The sequence below is a fragment of the Syngnathus acus genome, chromosome 20 (assembly GCF_901709675.1).
Source record: "Syngnathus acus chromosome 20, fSynAcu1.2, whole genome shotgun sequence".
NCBI classification, from domain to species: Eukaryota; Metazoa; Chordata; class Actinopteri; order Syngnathiformes; family Syngnathidae; genus Syngnathus; species Syngnathus acus.
The window spans coordinates 7,868,542-7,886,525 of NC_051104.1; the positions used below are offsets into that span (position 1 = coordinate 7,868,542).

At 48.2% G+C, this 17,984-nt stretch overlaps 2 protein-coding genes across 2 annotated transcripts; one reads left to right on the plus strand and one right to left on the minus strand.

Moving 5' to 3' along the window:
• Positions 1-37: 37 nt before the first annotated feature.
• spice1 (spindle and centriole associated protein 1) lies at positions 38-11,882 on the minus strand. Its single transcript, XM_037279453.1, has 20 exons — positions 11,479-11,882; positions 11,198-11,245; positions 10,986-11,123; positions 10,801-10,903; positions 10,635-10,732; positions 10,465-10,529; positions 10,281-10,393; positions 10,084-10,209; positions 9,751-10,007; positions 9,551-9,682; positions 9,329-9,437; positions 9,089-9,184; positions 8,692-9,020; positions 8,444-8,627; positions 8,314-8,365; positions 8,181-8,244; positions 7,781-8,102; positions 4,474-4,583; positions 1,817-1,911; positions 38-531 (listed from the first exon to the last, which is right to left on the minus strand). Exons 1-17 carry the CDS (start codon positions 11,578-11,580, stop codon positions 8,046-8,048), a joined length of 2,073 nt encoding a protein of 690 aa, XP_037135348.1. The 5' UTR covers positions 11,581-11,882; the 3' UTR covers positions 38-531; positions 1,817-1,911; positions 4,474-4,583; positions 7,781-8,045.
• A 120-nt stretch (positions 11,883-12,002) lies between these two features.
• On the plus strand, positions 12,003-17,652 carry LOC119139103 (protein shisa-2). Its single transcript, XM_037279494.1, has 2 exons — positions 12,003-13,238; positions 16,539-17,652. Exons 1-2 carry the CDS (start codon positions 12,941-12,943, stop codon positions 17,093-17,095), a joined length of 855 nt encoding a protein of 284 aa, XP_037135389.1. The 5' UTR covers positions 12,003-12,940; the 3' UTR covers positions 17,096-17,652.
• The last annotated feature ends 332 nt before the right edge of the window (positions 17,653-17,984 follow it).

Sequence of the window (17,984 nt, forward strand, 5' to 3'; positions counted from 1 at the left end):
TCAATTGTCAGCTAGCTAGCTTAGCGGTTTTCTTGTACAGTCTTGTCTGTAAACATTCAACTGATGCTTGACGCTAAACAAAAAATATTGATATATTTTGACTGACTCCTTCTATAAGGACTCGAGCAAAGTGTTGTTTGTTTGTAAAAAGAAGCGTCTGCGGAAAAAAAGCCACGCTGTTAATTTTCAGTTGCGAAGCCACAATGTTTCTCCAACTGAGAGTGGAGACGCTCCTTTTAGGGCGGTGGCAAACATTGGCCGGTGCCCAACGTCAGCGTTGGGCTTTGACAATGTCACACTGACAGTCGCCTATTTTTTTTTTTTTTAGCTCCCCAACGACAAATCATACGCGTCGACAATCTTCCAAAGCATGTGGAAAACATTAAGGTTTGGGAATCATTTCACCCCCCCTTCCTCCTCACCTCCTTTTTTGCTTCAGTCAGTGATTTCTCCCATTGGGGAATTCACGAGCACATCCATCAGCACATCATCACTGCAAATGAGAACGGTCGAGTTGCTGATATCGCAAGACTGACACCATCATCGAGACAATGGAAGAAAACCTGTCATTGTCACAATAGCTCATGGAAATGAAAAAAGTGAAACAGCTGAATCAATCCTAATAAAGATTGAAAAGTTATGCCGAAATAAATGGTTTTAAAGAAAAACTCGCTCATTCTTTCTTGTACCACTAGAGGGCGCACATCAGCACGTTACAAATTGTTATATCGACTTAAAAATAAATCGGATGGGGATATATTGGTCAAAAAACGTCAGTCGGATAGGAATCGCGATTTACTCATTTTGTGATTTGAAATCGTAATACCGATTTCATCCTGATACGGCCAAAATCACACCACCGCAAACGTTTGTGCAAGCGCGTCCCAGCTCCAGTGCGAGTCAAATGTGTGCGCATGTGTGTTGGTGTAAATATTGTGTTGCGCTCCAGTAGTAGCTCTCGCAGTAGCCGCACGCTTTGGCTGTTTATTTTCTTTCCTGACGGACGACTTCTTATCAAATAAGCACATGCCGCCCAGCACAGGAAGAACCCCCTCCCCACCTCGCGGCTAATTAATGACTGACAGCGTGTCGGACCACAGATGTGGATGGCGGACGCTGAGGTTTGTTTTGTGACTGCTATGTCTGCGCTTGGATGAAGATAAGACCTTCACAATGCACCCGAAAGGAGTTGATGTGGGTTTCGGGAGTCACAACACAAAGGAGAGGATGAATTGAGCCAATCAGACGCTTAAAACGCATAAGCATGTTTGTTGTCGTTTGTGGCGGCCATTTTGGGAACGGATACTAAATAACATCAGATGGTGACGAAGCTGAAACTTGACTTGAAATTTTCAACCTTGACATATTTTGCCAATATTGCAGCTCCGCTTACCTTGCAGCTCTGACATGAACGAAGCCCCTCTTTAAAGTTCAATGTTAGTCCACTGAAAGGCCACGATAATTCGATTGAACCAACTTTGCCGGCAAGAAGCTTTCAAAACTAAAACAAACAACAATCATAACGTCTTGACTCTTTTCAGCTGTTCCCGCGAGCCACCAAAAACTCCAGCGTACCTGACTAAGAAAACACATTTATTTTGATTTTTCGTCCGCTTTCATGAGAGCGCGCCCTAACTGAAACCACCTGGCCATTATGAGACCCCCTCCAACTACGATGGGGGGGGGGGTCCTCAGCTTCATGTTTACGTCCACATGTGAGCGATGACGTCAACATCACGGTGCGTTTGTGTGTTGGCGAAAGTGCGTGTGTGTGTGAGTTGTGAGAATAAACAAACACGGCGTGAAGGGGACTCACGTGGCGCTATTATCAGAGCTTGGAGAGAAGACAAACTGTTTTTTTTCTCCGCTGCTTTGATTCCAAGCGGCCTCTGCTGGCTTCCTCCTCGCTTTCTGTGACCACATACACGCGCACACACACACACACGCACACACACCCAAAACACACACCATCAATTCAACATGTGGCTTTAATCAGCACATTATTTTTAGATATTTTAATCACTCATGATTTTGTTTTCACCATCCGCGCACTAAAGAGCCTCGTCAATGAAGCTTTCCCATCCTCTGACCTCTGAGGTCAAAGGTCATCACTCTTTTTTTTGCTTTCTTGATTGCAATCAACGGTGACTTCTGGTGAAACGGCCAAATCCGATCCAGTTTCTACCGCGAAGAAAATCCGCAAAATAAAAAGTTTGGTTTGGAGGCCGCAGATCAACCCACCTCCGACACAAACACACACGCTGGCTTGTACAGTCAGCATGCATACACACACACGCACACACACACACACACACAATTTGTGGTGTGGTGAGGCATTCATCCTCCCTTCTTTTTTCCTCTCTCGCTTTCTCTCAAACACACACACACTGACATACACTCATTAATCTGGGCCGACTCAGGAAACCGCTCCAGTAAGCTGGCCGGAGGCCCGGCATGGGAGGGAGACTGGTTTTGGAGCAGGGGAAGGGACGGGGTGGGGGTGGCTGTCATGAAAGCCGGCGAGCAATATGCAATAGAAAGACGAAAGACTCAAAAGAGAATGGAAAAGAAAATGTATTTTTCGCAGTGGAGAAAAGGAAACAAGTTATTCAGATTTTCATGACATTGGCATCTCGCAAGTCCAGTCTCTTTTGTTGCGCGATTGAAAATAAATAAACATTTGATTTTCTATTCAATGTAACTGAAAACAGAATTGCCCTCGTAGCGGCATTAATAAAGGCTTGTTCCATTCTATTCTATTCTATTCGACTCTAATAGATCCCCTCCACCCCCCCTCAAGTCTTACAGGACAGAAAAAAAACCCAAAACAAAACAATAAAAGGTTCTAGCAGAGCGGACGTGTGGGGGTCACCTACCGCAGAAGCCACCAACCCGCCCCTCCTCCTTACGAGTCTCTCAAATATACAGTAAAAGGGAACATATACATTACAAGTGGCACATGTTGCTTCTTAGACGCTCCAAATGCAAACTCGGGAAGCTTTCACGTCATTGCCGTGTCCGCCGCGAACCCCTCGCTCGGATTAGGTTGAAAAAACCCCAGAATGAACAGCCAGATTTCTGGGTGGTTTTGGAGCCTTCTATTATCCAACACTGGATCCCTTTCAGGAAGAATGAGTTTTTCTATTTTTTGTGTGCCTTTGGTCAAATAGGATTGCGGAAACCAACAATTTCTGGAAAATACGCCTCAAATATTTAATCTAGGTATTGGAATTGAGATTTGAACCCGCTTGCCATTGTGAACCACTACTCCACTGTGCTGTGCATGGGCAGGCAATATAAAACATTGTGTCTTTTGTTTTTGTTTGTCGACGGTTATTTGCACTCAAGGTTTTTTTTTCTTCTTCTTTCAAGCGGGTGAATCAATTGCTCTCCTCCCTTTGAGCAGCTTGTATCATCCACCGACACATCCCGACGCGCGGCGGGCCGTAGCCTGAGCCCAAGTGCCCATTACGGCGCCGCAAAGGCCCTTATTAAATGTATATATAGTCACGCTTCAGACCGTGAGACAGCAAGCTCTCGGGGAGGGACGGCAACGGGCCCAATCCAAAGCGGCCCCGACCAGCGTGGGCGGGCGGGCGGCGAGGCCGCGTCGGGTTTCACGGCGTCCGTGCCAGCAACACACATACACGCACACAAAAACACACACAATGACTCCTCCTCCTAGCCAGCTCTCATTAGGAACATCTCACTTTAGGCCAGCGGTGTTATTTCAGTGTTTGTAGTTTGTTATGGGAGTGTGTGTGTGTGTGTGTGTGTGTGTGTGTGTGTGTGTGTGTGTAGTGGGGAGGGGGGTGCAGAGTGTGATTCCAGATGTATTTTTTATGGTCCTGGCAGGGATGACAGACCTTGTAAAAAAAAATATACGTATATCTACGGGGAGGGATGTAAGAAGGGGAAGGGTGTGTAGGTGTGGGGGTGTCATAGTGTTCAGAGGTTTTGGGAGACGTCAGTACACGGGCAGGCTTTAAGGCCTGGGGGAGTGAAATGGAAAGGCGGCAGGATGGAGGGAATGAGATTGCTTTTCCTGGCAAAATAACACTCGGCTTTATTGGCTCAGGTGTGCCGAGCTGTGAGCAAGTGTGTGTGTGTGTGTTTATGATTGTGCATGGTGCGTAGTTGCAGTGTGTGTGTGTGTGTGTGAGACAAGAAGCACATAAACAAACAAAAACAAGACGAGATTAAAATTGAGGAAACGGGGGGAATTGGCGACTTGTTTGTAAAATGTGATTATAACCATAGAGCTGAAAGAGAACTTATAGCAAAGTAGTAGAGGGTCAGATGACCGTTCACATTCTCAATTACAATTTTTTTTTATCAGTGAGCCAAAAAACACGGCCGACCGACATACCGACGACGCGGCTCCTGCTGTAGCTCATTAGCTACGCTCGTTAATATGCGTCTGTTTTACGGTCCGGCTTCAAAGATCGACTCCACGTTTCATCTGCGGCCTACCTTCTGGAAGGCGGAGAAGGATTCGTCAAGGTTGAGGGGAGCGAAAACAGCTGCCAGGTCACCACCGAGTCCTGTCCGGTGCTGGAAAACGACGTTTGGTTGCTTCTTCACTACGAAATTGAAAAAAAGCACAATATTATTCAGTTATTTCCCCAAAAAGAAACCTACGATTAAGTCATGCTACCAAGGGTGCTAATGCAATAATATATAGCGTAGCATGCTCTTCGTATTCCTAGCGCTGCCTTTTTGTTATGTTCTGTTTGCTTTCCACGTCTCGTTTGTGATCAAAGATGGCCGTAGCTCACTCGCCCTCACGTACTACCTCGAGCCTCGACAGGCAGGTCTGGAACGCAAAGCATTCTGGGGGATCACAAACAGATGTGCGCTTCTTTTCTCAACACGCACGCTGGCAGCGGTTCAGAACCGGCACCAGGACCCAGCCGGAGGCGACGGCCATGCGTGACCCTGAGCTTGACCTGGTCCAGCGGCACCTCAGACAGGAAAGGGCCGCGATTGCCTTCAGCTGTGACCCCAGCAACCTCGCTTTCTCATTAAGACAAACTGTTTTCAAAGGCAACGCCGCTTTCACTACCACTAAAGCCAACACCCCTGCAGCTCCGAAGGGGAGGGGGGAGAAATATGGAGGGACGGGGAATGGAATGAGAAACAAGTCAAAAGTGGAGCCATGGGGTACGAGGGAGGGAGAGAGAAAGAACAAAAGATCAAGATGAAGGAGAAAGTGAGACAGAAAAAGGGCAAAGTGTAAGAAAATCCAGACTGGGGAAGGATCGGGCAGGAGGAGGGGGGAATAAAAGTCAGCCATATCACTTGCAGCTGTTGCACGCTTCCCACAATGCACTGCAACTTGGCACGCTGTACTTTTAATAAGACAGGGTGGTGTCATGGTTACGTTGGTGTCCAAGCATCCGCTACGGCAGTGGCGAAGGGGAGGGGAAAAAAAGATGACTGCGATGATAATGACACATGGAGCCACGTCATCAGAAACATTCATTTCGAAATTCTGACCTGACCAACTCGGGGTCGCGGCAAGAGACTCATTGCATCATACCCATAAAAAATATAAGAAATAATAATCATGTAAAAAATAAAAATATATATTGGAGAGCTGCACAACCCTACATTTAGTTTAATCAGGTTTAAGTTTGGAAAAACCTGAATGGAAAGTGTCTGTCATTGAGTCTCTCCCAGTGCCTCAATTTGCACAATTCATGTTGCAAAGCCAAAGAAAACAAACTCAAGAGAGAGCGGCAGGGCATGCTGAGTGTAATGTGGTGAGGTAGGGGCTTTTCGGGGCTGACTGATGTGCATCCCAAATTGATTTATGAAAACGGCCTTTAATCAATTAAGTGTGGAGAAAGAGGGAGAAAGAGCACATCTCAGTGGGGGGGGGGGGGGGGGGGGGGGGGCGAGAACGTGTGTGAATGATGCTCTCTTTTTTTGAGAGGGGGCTGGGGATATGGGGTGCATGTGACGGATGCCAGAGCGGGCCACAGGTGTCCGACACGCTGGATGGCGTGTTTTGTCCCGTGTTAAAAACACTCGAAACATTCAATGGAGCTGATCCGAGCATCCATCATGGACTGCGAGTGTTGTGCATAAAGGGGGGGGGGGGGACTTCTGAAACTGGACTTCCTGGGCTCCCGTTTGAAAAAGTGACAATAAAACCCTTGGAAAGATTTCTTGCTGGACTCAAAAGGTTTGACAATTGTCAATGTAAAAGGCCTCGACAAAAGTGGTGCTAGAGGGGCGACTTTTGTGCCATCGTCATTTCCGATCGCCTTAAATGGTGATTGTATAAAATTGGAGTTGAAGGTAATACAAGTTTTCATCCATGCATGGCGACAAGGGGAGTTGTTTAAAAAGCCCTTTCCTTGCTCGGCCCATTGTGTTTGAGACAGGCATGTGGATGTGTGTGTCAGGAAGATGGGGGGGCGGGGGGATCATGCTGAGAGATCGTTTCTCCTGGCTGTCAGAACTCTATCTGGGATCCAGCCGGAACTAATCAACTCCAAAAGGCCTCCCCCGTTACCCAGAGTGCAATGGGCCACGGGTCGGGGGCTGGCCGGTGGGAAACAGATACTACGCCCCTCCCTGACCCAAAAGGCTGGCCCTACACACACTAACACGCACACACACAAGTAGAGTCCCCGCACATACAACACTCCCACTGTTTCACGCCAAAGTAATAATAAACACTTGCGATAATATTTTCACAGCAAGCAATGGGCCGCTTCAGATCAGAACATTGCGCAGCTGCAGGAGACACGCCTGCGCACACAGGCACACGCGTACAAATAGCAACCAAAACACACGCGCGCACACTCTCCACAAAACATTCCATTCAGAGTCCAACTTTGAAATATTCTCAAACAGTCCCTTTAAGAATACTGTTTTTAAGATTCCGTGCAGTAACTACAATATAAAAAAAGCGAGATTTCTACATCTTCTTTTGCGATTTAAATCTGATTTGAAAGTTCTAAAATAGCTCCAAGACGCCTCAAAAGGCGTTTGATTGCAATAATGTCTCCCTCTAGCGGCAATAAGAGCCATTATCTTGTATTCAATTGAAATATTGGATAAGCAACTTTACTATTTGTACATTTTCAGACTATTTTTAAATGTTTACAATGCAAACAAATATTACAGGAGCGTGTCACAGGATAGTGGCAAAAACGTCCATAAATGGAATCTTTTGCCAATGAGAAGACATGCGCAATGTGTGCTTTGAACCTCGGCAACGTACGAGTGTGTGTTTTGCTGAGTGACTTGCACCTCCTTCACGGGGTTGAAGTGGGGGCACGTGGAGATGAACAGACCAATGCTACCCCCACATATCATTGCAAGGATGAGCCCGATGGAGTCTTAAATCCATATTTAATCAATGTGGATGTTATTATCTTCCTTCATCATGACGCATTTGTGTGTTTATCTGTAAACAAAATGTCAATGTAAAAATAAATTTGTTTTAAGGTCAATCACATGAGAAAAGTCTTGAGTCCCCATGGTGATTGTGTGTGTGGGTCATTGAGAAGCACTCGGGTGGGGTTAATCCCCATTCACCCTTAACCCTTCACTTTCCTGTCCGGTCACAATGAGCTCCGACCTGCCATCCACCCCCATTTTTTTTTAAACTCCTGATTAGGTTACATAGAGTACGTTGTAGTCATTCTTGAATTGTTAAAAAGTGCTGTATAATTTGGGTTGTAACATTATTTTCAGAGTGGGGTTGATTAAAACATATTTTTAAAATCGAAACAATCAGTCAGTTTAACAATGCCACGCTTACCGTTGAGGCTTTGGGAGTGACTCCATGTTGCCACCTACTGGCTTTGCATTGCACTGCACTGGATCGCCTCCTGTCCTGTCTCCCTCCCTGCACACACGGGAGACCTTTCTTCGGTACTATAGCTTGTCAGCGAGCTGCAAAAAGTGACCACGTTAAAATGAGACAACTCGTCAATTGAATTGAGTGCAAGAAAGACAATTTATTTATTTGCGATCAAAGCAAAACATTGAATTGTGACGATTTTGTCAAAGTGCTTTCCTTGTCATCATACGTGTGCAGACAGAGCAAAGCAGCTGTCCTGTACTTGCTGCTTTTGTGTTTGCTGTGGAGGGACAATGACACGTTTATATACAGTAAATGAAATGCCTGACACACATCAACTGCGTTTGTGCGCGTTTACCGGCGTGCTTCCATCCCTCTGAGCCTCTTCATAATGCCGAGAAAAAGCTTGCGAACCGGCTGATCTATAGCATGAGGATTAAACAAGTTATTATAAAATGCCTTCTCAAATGATGATGAGTATTTAAGCTCACCGTTTGTCATCTGCTGGTTTCAAGAGGGATCCGTCCATGCTTCCACTGCCACCTAGGTGACAAGACAGCCATCACTTACGATCGATGAGATTATAATAAAACCACAAGGTAGCCGTGCCTAACGGTCTACCTGACGTTCTCGGGCTGAAGGCCGAGGGGGGCACGGGGGAGACGGACGGAGACACTCTGGCAGAAAGGGTTTGTTTCTGCTGCTCGATCAGATCCAGCAATCGGCCTCTGGCTGCTGCGCTTTTCCTGTTGACCTCCAGGAGGCGCTGTTGCACATTGCTCGCGCTGTTATTATTCAGAGTCCCCTACAAAAAAGCAAAGAGATTTGGGCCAGTTTATGAAGTCCTTGATGAAGTTTTTGTCGCTCACCTGATGGTTCACTTGGCTGACATGTTGACCGAGCCCTGCAAAGCTCTCAGGCCACGGCGAAGTCCTGTCAGGCGTCACTCTGCCTGTGCCGACGGAAGCCGAGCGCTTCTGCTGCGTGCCGCCGTTGCCGGGCGACCCGCCGACGCTTCGGGCACGGCTACTCTGGGCATCGGCGATCACGTCCCTGAGGTGGCAGAGCTTGGCGATCTTGGCCTCCAAGGCGTCGGGAGAGAGTCGCAACGTGAGGGGGAGGCTGGCGAGAGGCAGGCTGACGAGACTGGACGCCGAGCTGGGGGATCGGAGTTCCTTGTAGGCAACCTGATCTGTCTCTGTGAGAAGATGATTATTTTTAATGAACTAAGTGTCTGACTAGTGGTGGTAAACAAATTGAGGTTACCAGGAATTGGCTGCAAGGCATCTCCCTGTCCAGGTGAGGAGAGTTGGATGGCGGGCGATACGGAAACTGGCGGTCGCTCGGCAACGGGCTGTGGAACTGGACAACACAAGGCCACTAAAGAGCAAAATTCCTGACTCTTGTGATTCTTCAAAAGTGCTACAAAGGCCATTAGTGGTACATCGGCGCCCTCTAGTGGTATGCAAATGAATCACAGTCCAGACAAAGTTAATATGTATGAACCTGGAGCTATGACGTCAGAGCCTTGTGGTTGGTTGATGTGCGTCGCCATTGCCGACACCACAGAGTCCAGCTTCCTCTCCAGCTCGGCTGTCCGCTGCTGCAACTCTGCCTGTAGACAAGAGAAATCTCAAAAAAACAGCTCGTGCAAGACAGGAAATGGAAAGTCTACAAACAGCGGTGTGTGTGTGTGTGTGGGGGGGGGTCCAGCCCACCACATCTCACCTTCAGTGAGGATGTCTCCTCTCTCAAAATCATGGTCTCTGCAGTGAGAGCGTCAATCAAGCTTCGTTGCTCTTTCAGCTTCTCCTCGAGCTTTTGTTTCTCCTCAATCGCAGTCTGTGCGTCATATTCTCGCTGAGGAACACAATTCCATCTCTGAGAAATGCTCAGCATGTTATCCGTGAGGCCTTTTCAGACATTACGTTTTTGAGGAGCTGAACCAGGCGTGCGAGATTAGAGACCAAAGCTACGGAAAAGCCAGTGAAGCCTTGTGCTGAGCGTTGCCGACTCTGTGTCGATGTTTGCGGGCTCAAGGAATCCAAGTCGAGCTCCACTTGGGCCAGCATGGTCTGCAGCAGATCCAAGCCGGATGGTTCCGTGCTGAGAGAGGCCTCGGAGGAACCGTTCAGCTCTGGCGTCTTGCAGGCGCGCTTCCTGGTCCTGGCCGAGCGACAGCTGCCTACGGGATAATAACAACATTTACGTGCCAGTGTGTTGAATATCATGATTCAAGAGGGTGTGTAGTCTTTTGCTACCTGGGAGCCTGGGAGAAAGATCAGGGTTGAGGACTTGCGAGACCAGGAAGGAAGGATCCTGCACGGCTTCCTCCGAATGGTTGCGTCTGGACCGTAAACGCTGGACTGCTGCCGTGGCATTTAGCACTGAAACCAAAACCAAGATAAACATCACATGTGGATATTTTAAATCCAACATAAACACAAAAAACAATTACCAGTTTGGGCTGGTGCGCAGGGAGTTTGAGGACTTGCAAATCTGCGCTCAGAGACACCGGGACGAATTCTTTGACGCTGGGGCCCTCCCATCTTATTCTTCACCTGAATTTTACTGTAAAAAAAAAGCTACGTGAATGTGTTTGACTTTAATTGGCGGTTTAGATTCAATGGAGAAGTGTTTGCCTCTGGAGTAGTCGTCTAGTATCACTGTAGTAATAGTTGTCGTCGTCGTCTGGTTCAAGAACAGCCTGAAAAGTTAGGTTTTTATTTTAATTTGAATACAAGAGTATGTGTTGGAAGTGCAAAAACAACAGCCAAGACATTGTAGAAACAATTGCGGTACAGTCAAACACCTGTTGATCCACCATGGAGTCATTGAGAGGTGAAAGCCCAGTGGAGCTCTGGAAAAATGGAGAGTCCAAGATTGGGGCCACCGTCACACTGGGATGTCCTTTGAAATTAGACAAACATTGTGTGCATTTACATGAGAAACAAAAGGTGGGACGTTAGTTATTCTACCAGTCTGCCTGCGTGGTGAGTCTCCAAACAGGTCGTTGACGACAGCCAAGGCTCTGTCGGAGCGGGCCAGCACATCCTGCAGCAGCAGCTTGTCAGAAAACACCTGCATACAAATCCAATACAAGTTTTTTCAAGTAGGAAAAGAATATTTGAATAAACAAACCTTTTTGAAAATAATGCCACACCTCTCTGATGATTGTTTGACTGGCTTTATCCAGAGGACTACATCCAGCCTGCCTGAGGCGAGCTTTCAGCGCTTTCTCTCGCAGCTCCCACTGAGCGGCGGCCTTGTTGTGCGACTTGCGGATCTCATGGCGATGGTCCTGAGGACACACCAGGAATCAAAGTCAGTTTTGCTTGAAGACATTTTAGAACTAAATCATTAAACGTTAGTTACCAGCTCCGCGGGGGTCAGCTTGTGCACGGACAGGTCACTGATGGTGCTCTGAAACCAAAATGTTGCTTATAAAGGTGTAAAATAAGCAAGAGGTGACTAGCTAGAAATCTTTTAATGCATTATTTGAAAGTAATTTACAGCCTGCTTACTGTATGTTAGTGGCAGATTAGGCAGCGTTCCTATTTACGTACACGTTCATTTTACGTCAATAGCGTCGTAATCCGAGGACTCACTTGTTTTGTTGCTTCATAAATTAGGTTAATAAACGAGCATGTACTCACCACCCACTCTCTTTTGGGAGGAGGTGCTGTCTTCTTGGGGCGAAGGGGCTTTTTCAGGCCCTTGCCATGTTGGGTCCGACATCCGCCTCTAGCAAATGACATGATGTACGCGGGGGGAAAAAAGAACAGCTATTTGACGCGTTAGCGGTGTTAGCAGAAACGAAAGTTTGTGTTAGCATTAGCGTTCGCTACTACCCAATTTCACGTCGAGCGAGCGAACAATTGAACTTAGCGCTTACTTGGAAAAGTAAACGTAAAACTCCCCGACGTTGGTTTTACAGCTGACGGGTTATTCTAAAAGTTATATATGCCCCAAAATGTCAGTCGAGCTGTAACATTCAAACGTGTCTTTCGTAGTTTGTTGTGAGTATTTCAACCGTCCCGCGCCACTTCCCCCGTACTTGACGTCACGTACGCAAAGAGCATGATGGGAATTGAAGTGCTGTCGACCAGGGGTGTGGCAATTTTATTTTATTTTTTTATTACCATGAACGGAATAATTCAGAATCTAAACATTGTTTAAGTAAACAAGTACACTTACGTGCAAAGCTATTTTTCTTTTTCGCATCTTTGCGCCGAGGGCATGATGGGAAATGTAGTACTTGGCGACAGGAAAGCATAACGTACAACCTTTTACCGTTTTACTTGAAAAACATCTGGTTTGGGCTTGAGAAAATACTGGTACACTGTCTGGTATAAAACTGGTCGTGTAAATATCCTGCCTTTAAAAAAAAAATAATAATAATAATAATAATAACACGATTTCGATTCGAAGTGAAATGATTACAAATTTCCGCTAGACGGCAGTGTTACAATGCAATTGATACTGTACCTCCCTTAGCCATCACATCTAAAATAAAGTTACACGAGTAACGAATGCAGACAGTGTCATTATATTTATATTCCATCTACCCATTGCCTGAATTTAATTTACAATATAATATATGAACAAAACAACGAGTCACTTTGATTGTTTTTTATTGGGTTAAACCGTTTATACAGTATCATTCGCTTGGTGCTATTTTACCTGGCCAGCTGTCATTCCAGACTCTCCCCACGCCCCATTTGTGACGCAAAGTAGGATGTCTCGGGCGTACAAGCTTGGCCTGACCCAGCAGGACCTGGACTTCACTTGTGCTCTGTTCTCTGTTGCAAAATGCGAGACGCGCCACTCACGTTTGCAAGAGCCGCTCACGGGACCACACGGACACTCGCAGAATACATTGGAGACCCCTCTAACCACTCCGCGGACTGGATTTAATGCAGAAAAGTCGCATCTGGAGACTCAAGTTGAACGTTGGGGGATAATCGCGTGGAGTCCTTTTTGGAAACGCAATTACGCACGGGAATTCTCAAACCAATGCCAGCGCATGAGTTGTGCATGACTTTTCTTAATTCCCACGGCTGCCCTCATAGTTGCGGTGAATCCTAGCAGCGGGCCTCTCTTTCTATCGCCCCCTCGATGTGGGCCGGAGGACTCCCGGCCGCCGTGGCCGTGACCCTTCTGCTGGTCACCATCGACGTGCAGGCCAGCGGTGAGTACTGCCACGGTTGGCACGACGCCCAGGCAGGGTGGAAGGAAGGCTTCCAGTGCCCAGAGAAGATAGATGGCGTGGACGCCATTATTTGCTGCGGAAAGTGCGAGCTGCGTTACTGCTGCTCCAGCACGGACGCGCGGCTGGACCAGGGCAGTTGCGACAACGACAGGCGGGCCCTGGAACCCGGGGCCGAGGGCAGAGAGACCAAGGACTCCGATGCAGGTACGAGCACTCGCTTGCTCGCTCGCTCGCTCACTCAGTCACTCACTCGCTCACTCACTCACTCACTCACTCGGGTCTTGGTCATCCAGCACAGGGAAAGAAAATCAATCGGTGGAGTTCTCCGATGAAAATGTTGCTGAAAATGAGAATGGAAAGTACATTTCCAAATGCAATCCATCGTTGTCTTGAAATCTCTCCCGAAATGAGATTATTCTCACGAGGTTTTAAGATTGGATTTGGAACGGTCCCATGAAGCAAGCGCCCCGTGGTGCTGGTGCGTCCACTAAGTCAGCAGGTTGGCAGCAACAGCTGCACAACAGACACCATTTGGTTGCTACGTGGGGCTCCCAAATGGTCCTAAAGTGCACTTTTAAAAATAGAATAGTGTGTGTCGGGCGCTGGTGGAATCAAGTCAGGACTCCAAGTGGATCGTGGACAGTCGGCTCAGGCGCTGAAAGCTCTGGCCCGTTAAAACATACGCACCTTCTCAAATCACCTTTGATTTTGGTATCCTCCCAACTTTTAAGACCATCATCTGCTGTCCAGGGATTCCCTCTCTGCTCAGCCACTGTGACCTTCAGCATTATGGAAGTTTTAGAATTAGATTATAACTACAGCTTGAATAACACAACTCTTAATATCTAGATTGAAATTTGTGGGTAACATTCATGTCCAGTTTTTTATCATGTGTGATGACTGCAGGAACTGCTGTATACATTTCATCCGCTGGCTCCCGGCCAACCTTACATTTTTGACCTCCCCCCCCCCAAGGCTCAGTTGCATTTTATCCATTTTCCTACGCTTTACAGGCTATTAATCACTCAAGGCAAGGAATACACACAGCGGCTTTGATGACTAACAGGCAGGACGTTATTAATGTGCTCCGTCATGAGGAAACATGTGGCGTTCAGGTAACGGGAGAATACCCGGAGGGCACGGGTCCCAGCGGCCCGTGTTCCTAAAAGTGGAGCTGCGACAGGTGTGGGACAGGCGCTGTGACATTTGCAAAGCCATTTGTATAGCTCCGCTGTACGCCTTTTACCCCACGACGTTTATCAGCTGCGACGTGAATTTTAACCTTAGAAAGTGCTGGAAAATCTCCCTCACGGTCCAGGCATCTGTAGGTGGTTAGTCGAGCCCTGAACCGTTCAGATTTACAGATTAGCAGGACTACCTTGATGTGCGCAGATGCATAGGGCATCAGGCCAGGCGAGACTCGCATGCTAATGCGTCTTTTGTAATAGAAGCGGTTTGGATTGAGGATGAACACAGATAAGATCAGAGAAATCGTCTGTTTATTTTCATGAATAAATACCAAACATCACAAAGAATTGCTGTTGAGAGGCCGAAATGGTTTGGAGTCCAAACAACAACCTCAAGTACCTGAAGCCATTTTCAGGATATGCCAACGTGAAACCGTCAAAACATAAATACGACAAAACCCTGATGAAGAATACAATTGAGAGTGGGAGAAAGCAGGATACTTGATGCCCATATAAGTACAAGAAAAGAGCCCAGTGACCCTTCCCTCCGAGCCCATGTGCTCCCGGCCGGGCCCGAGGGACATTACCCCTATATGTGTAGCCATAACAGACTTATAGAAAGAGTTCCTGTGAGAAGCTGTTTATTAGGAGCGAGGTGTCGGGTGAAATATGTTAGAAGTTGACACCTCACTTCTGCCTTTGGTGTCACCTGCCCTCCTTTTCCTCCTCCTCCTCCTCCTCTTCTCCATCACGCATGCCCTCCTACTTTTTAAGTCGGAAGCCTCACATGCTGTAATCTGCACTAAGACCTCTCTGCTTTTGATGGGCATTGAGAGGGGGGGGGGGGGGGGGGCTGCAGACAAAGGGAAATTGGAGCTAGTCGCCCGGTTCTCCACGTTACGCCCCGTGACACTCCTTCAGAATGGAAAAGAACTGCCGAGCCGAGGGGGGCAATCAAATCGCTTGCGATGTAACATGGACGTTCGTGTTTTAGTTGCCATTGGGAGTACACACTAGAAATGATACGGCATGGAAATGTTTCTCCTAAAATTGTGATAGGTTCAGTAATTTTCACACAATGATCCCAAATTCAATACGAATGGAGGGTGGGGCCGCCCCGCTGCTCCGCCCCCTCTGCACGGCCCTGCTTTCATTGCACACGTCCTATTGTTCTTTTTCTGTGGATTGCTGTTAGATAAACCGAAGGACGACTACTACTCTCGCTACGAACGTTAACCATGACAGGAACGATAGATAATTCAATCTCGAAAGCAAACTAATGGACACTCGGCTTATTTACAAAGGCCTCGCGAAGCTGGCAGAGGTCACCGGCTCGCTCTCCAGTTGCTCTTTGGGATCTAAAAGTCGGCCAGACGAGACGGGCTCGCTTCTTTGATTTTCATTAAATCATTGGACGCTGAATGCCTTCTTTTCTTGAAGCGCAAGCCAAGCGCTGCAAAGTCCGGCCAGGAATAACTGGCTCAAGAATGTCCCCCTCCACTCCTAACACACATAAATACCTTGCTTACACTCGCTGGCCACTTCGGGGTTTTTTTTTCTATTATTTTTTGTTATAGCAACTGCTTTGAAAGTACACAGACCACTTTGGTATTTTTATTACGTTTGTGTTCCGGGAAGATGGCGCTGCACCAACTGTCAGGATGTTGAACTGGGTGCGTAGCTTCAAAAGTTTGGGAAAGGCTGCTAGAAAACACTTTTAGGTTGTTTTTTCTTCAGGGTGTTTACGGCCGATAGGGTGTGTCCCAGTCGAAAGGGACAGCGAAAAGAAGTTGGGAAAGACCCTTTTAAAGGAACCGAAAAGGTTTGTGCTGGATTTTTTTGCCTGGTAGGAGGGGTGAGCACCAGATTTTGTTGCTTAAAACCTTTGGGACAGGCTGCACCGTTGTGGGAGTGGTCACAGCTGTAGTGTGAAAGGTTTTTAGCTTAGCGCAAGACTCATTCTAATACATTTGGAAGAATATCAACTGTCAAGAATTCAAATACTCAGATGAGTTGTCAAAGGAAATTCATTATTGACCAAATGACGTGAAAATGATCCATGTCAAGCGACACACAGTGAAGTTAGAGGGGACGACGCAGCGGGGGGGGCTGCGGATTAGACCAGATCAAAACAAAGTAGACAAGTGCTAATGAGAGTCTCGGGCTCCCTGGGAAGCAAATCCCGCCGCACCTTTCGCTCCGAAGGGGGCAAGCTTTTTGTGTCCTTGTCTCGGCCAATCAGCACTCAGTTGTCAAGACAGGCAGGAAGTAGCGTTCGTTCGGGGTTCTTACTTGACGTTGTGGTGTCTCTCCGCAGTTCCCATCTACGTCCCATTCCTCATCGTGGGTTCGGTGTTCGTGGCCTTCGTCCTGGTGGGCTCGGTGGTGGCCATGTGCTGCTGCCGCTGCCTGCGCCCCAAGCAGGAGCTGGCGTCAGCAGCGGGCGGCGGCACCGCCGCCGGTGGCCGTCTCCTGGAGACCATCCCCATGATGTCCAGCTCCGGCACCTCCAGGGGCTCGTCGTCGCGCCAGTCCAGCACCGCCACGTCGTCCAGTTCCTCCGCCCCGTCCGCCGCCAACGCCCGTCCGGGGGCCCTGGCGGTCCGAGCGCAGGCCTCCTGCTGCCTGCCGCCCGACGCCAGCGTCTTCGTCAACATGCCCACCAACTTCTCGGTTCTCAACTGCCAGCAGGCCACGCAGATCATGCCCCACCAGGGACAGTTCCTGCATCCGCAGTACATTGGCTACGCCCATCCGGTGTCCCCCGCTTTTATGGACCCCAACCAAGGCGGGTACAGACCCCTCCAGTCCCCTTGCCCTCCCCCTCAAGCCGGAGTCTCCAGTGAGCAGAAATACCCCCCAGTGACGGTGTGACGACCCGTCAAGCTCCACCTGAGCGGCTTCCGGTGCGTTCGTAGGACTCCCGGTGTTCGGTGTCGCCAGTGAGCCGAGCTCAGCTTACAAATGTGGGCTCCGGAATACTTGCAAGTATGAAAGATTTGTGTGTTTGTAGCAGCGATGACTGGGGTGATTTATGCCGCCGCGCGTTAGCAAGGCGTGCGCGTGCGTGATGACAAGCGCAGACGGTCTCCCCGCGGACTCTTTAAGCGCTAATGAAGTGAGCGAGGCGCACGGACCGTGACGCTCCAGAATGTTTTTCCCGACGCCGCCCCGGCGTGAGAAAGCGCCGACGTCACCCAAAGGTACGCTTTGAAGACGATACCCCCCGCACGCAACCCCCCCCCCCCCCCTCGAGGTGTGTTACTGGATTTAACACTAGCACAGTTGAGTGCGTGTGGCGAGAAAGCAAGCAGTCGCCCGTTGCCTTCGAAATGCAGGAATGTGCACTCAGCTTGTGCTGTTGGTGGTGCGCAGGTGCCAATTTTCATATCAACATGGAACGAAATAAAAACAAAAACTGTCATTTGCAAGGAAGCTTGTGCATCTTACTTGCTCACTTTCACAATCAAAATAGACCCAAAAATAAAAGCCACATCACACCAAGGAGCAAAATCCAGACAGAGTTGGCGCACCCAAGCCCTTGTTCAGATGGAGCGCTAATAGCTTGTTCACAATTTTTTTTCGGCCCTTGCAAGAGACTAATGACACATTGGCAGACGGCTCCACCACCCGCAGCGGATGCTGGAACAAATTGCCGTCACATCATCAGACGCTCTCGGCGGGACGGAGAAGAACGGGGGGGGGGGGGGGATTTTGGCAAGGCGCGTACTTACAGTTAAGTAGCTCCGGGAGTGGATGGATT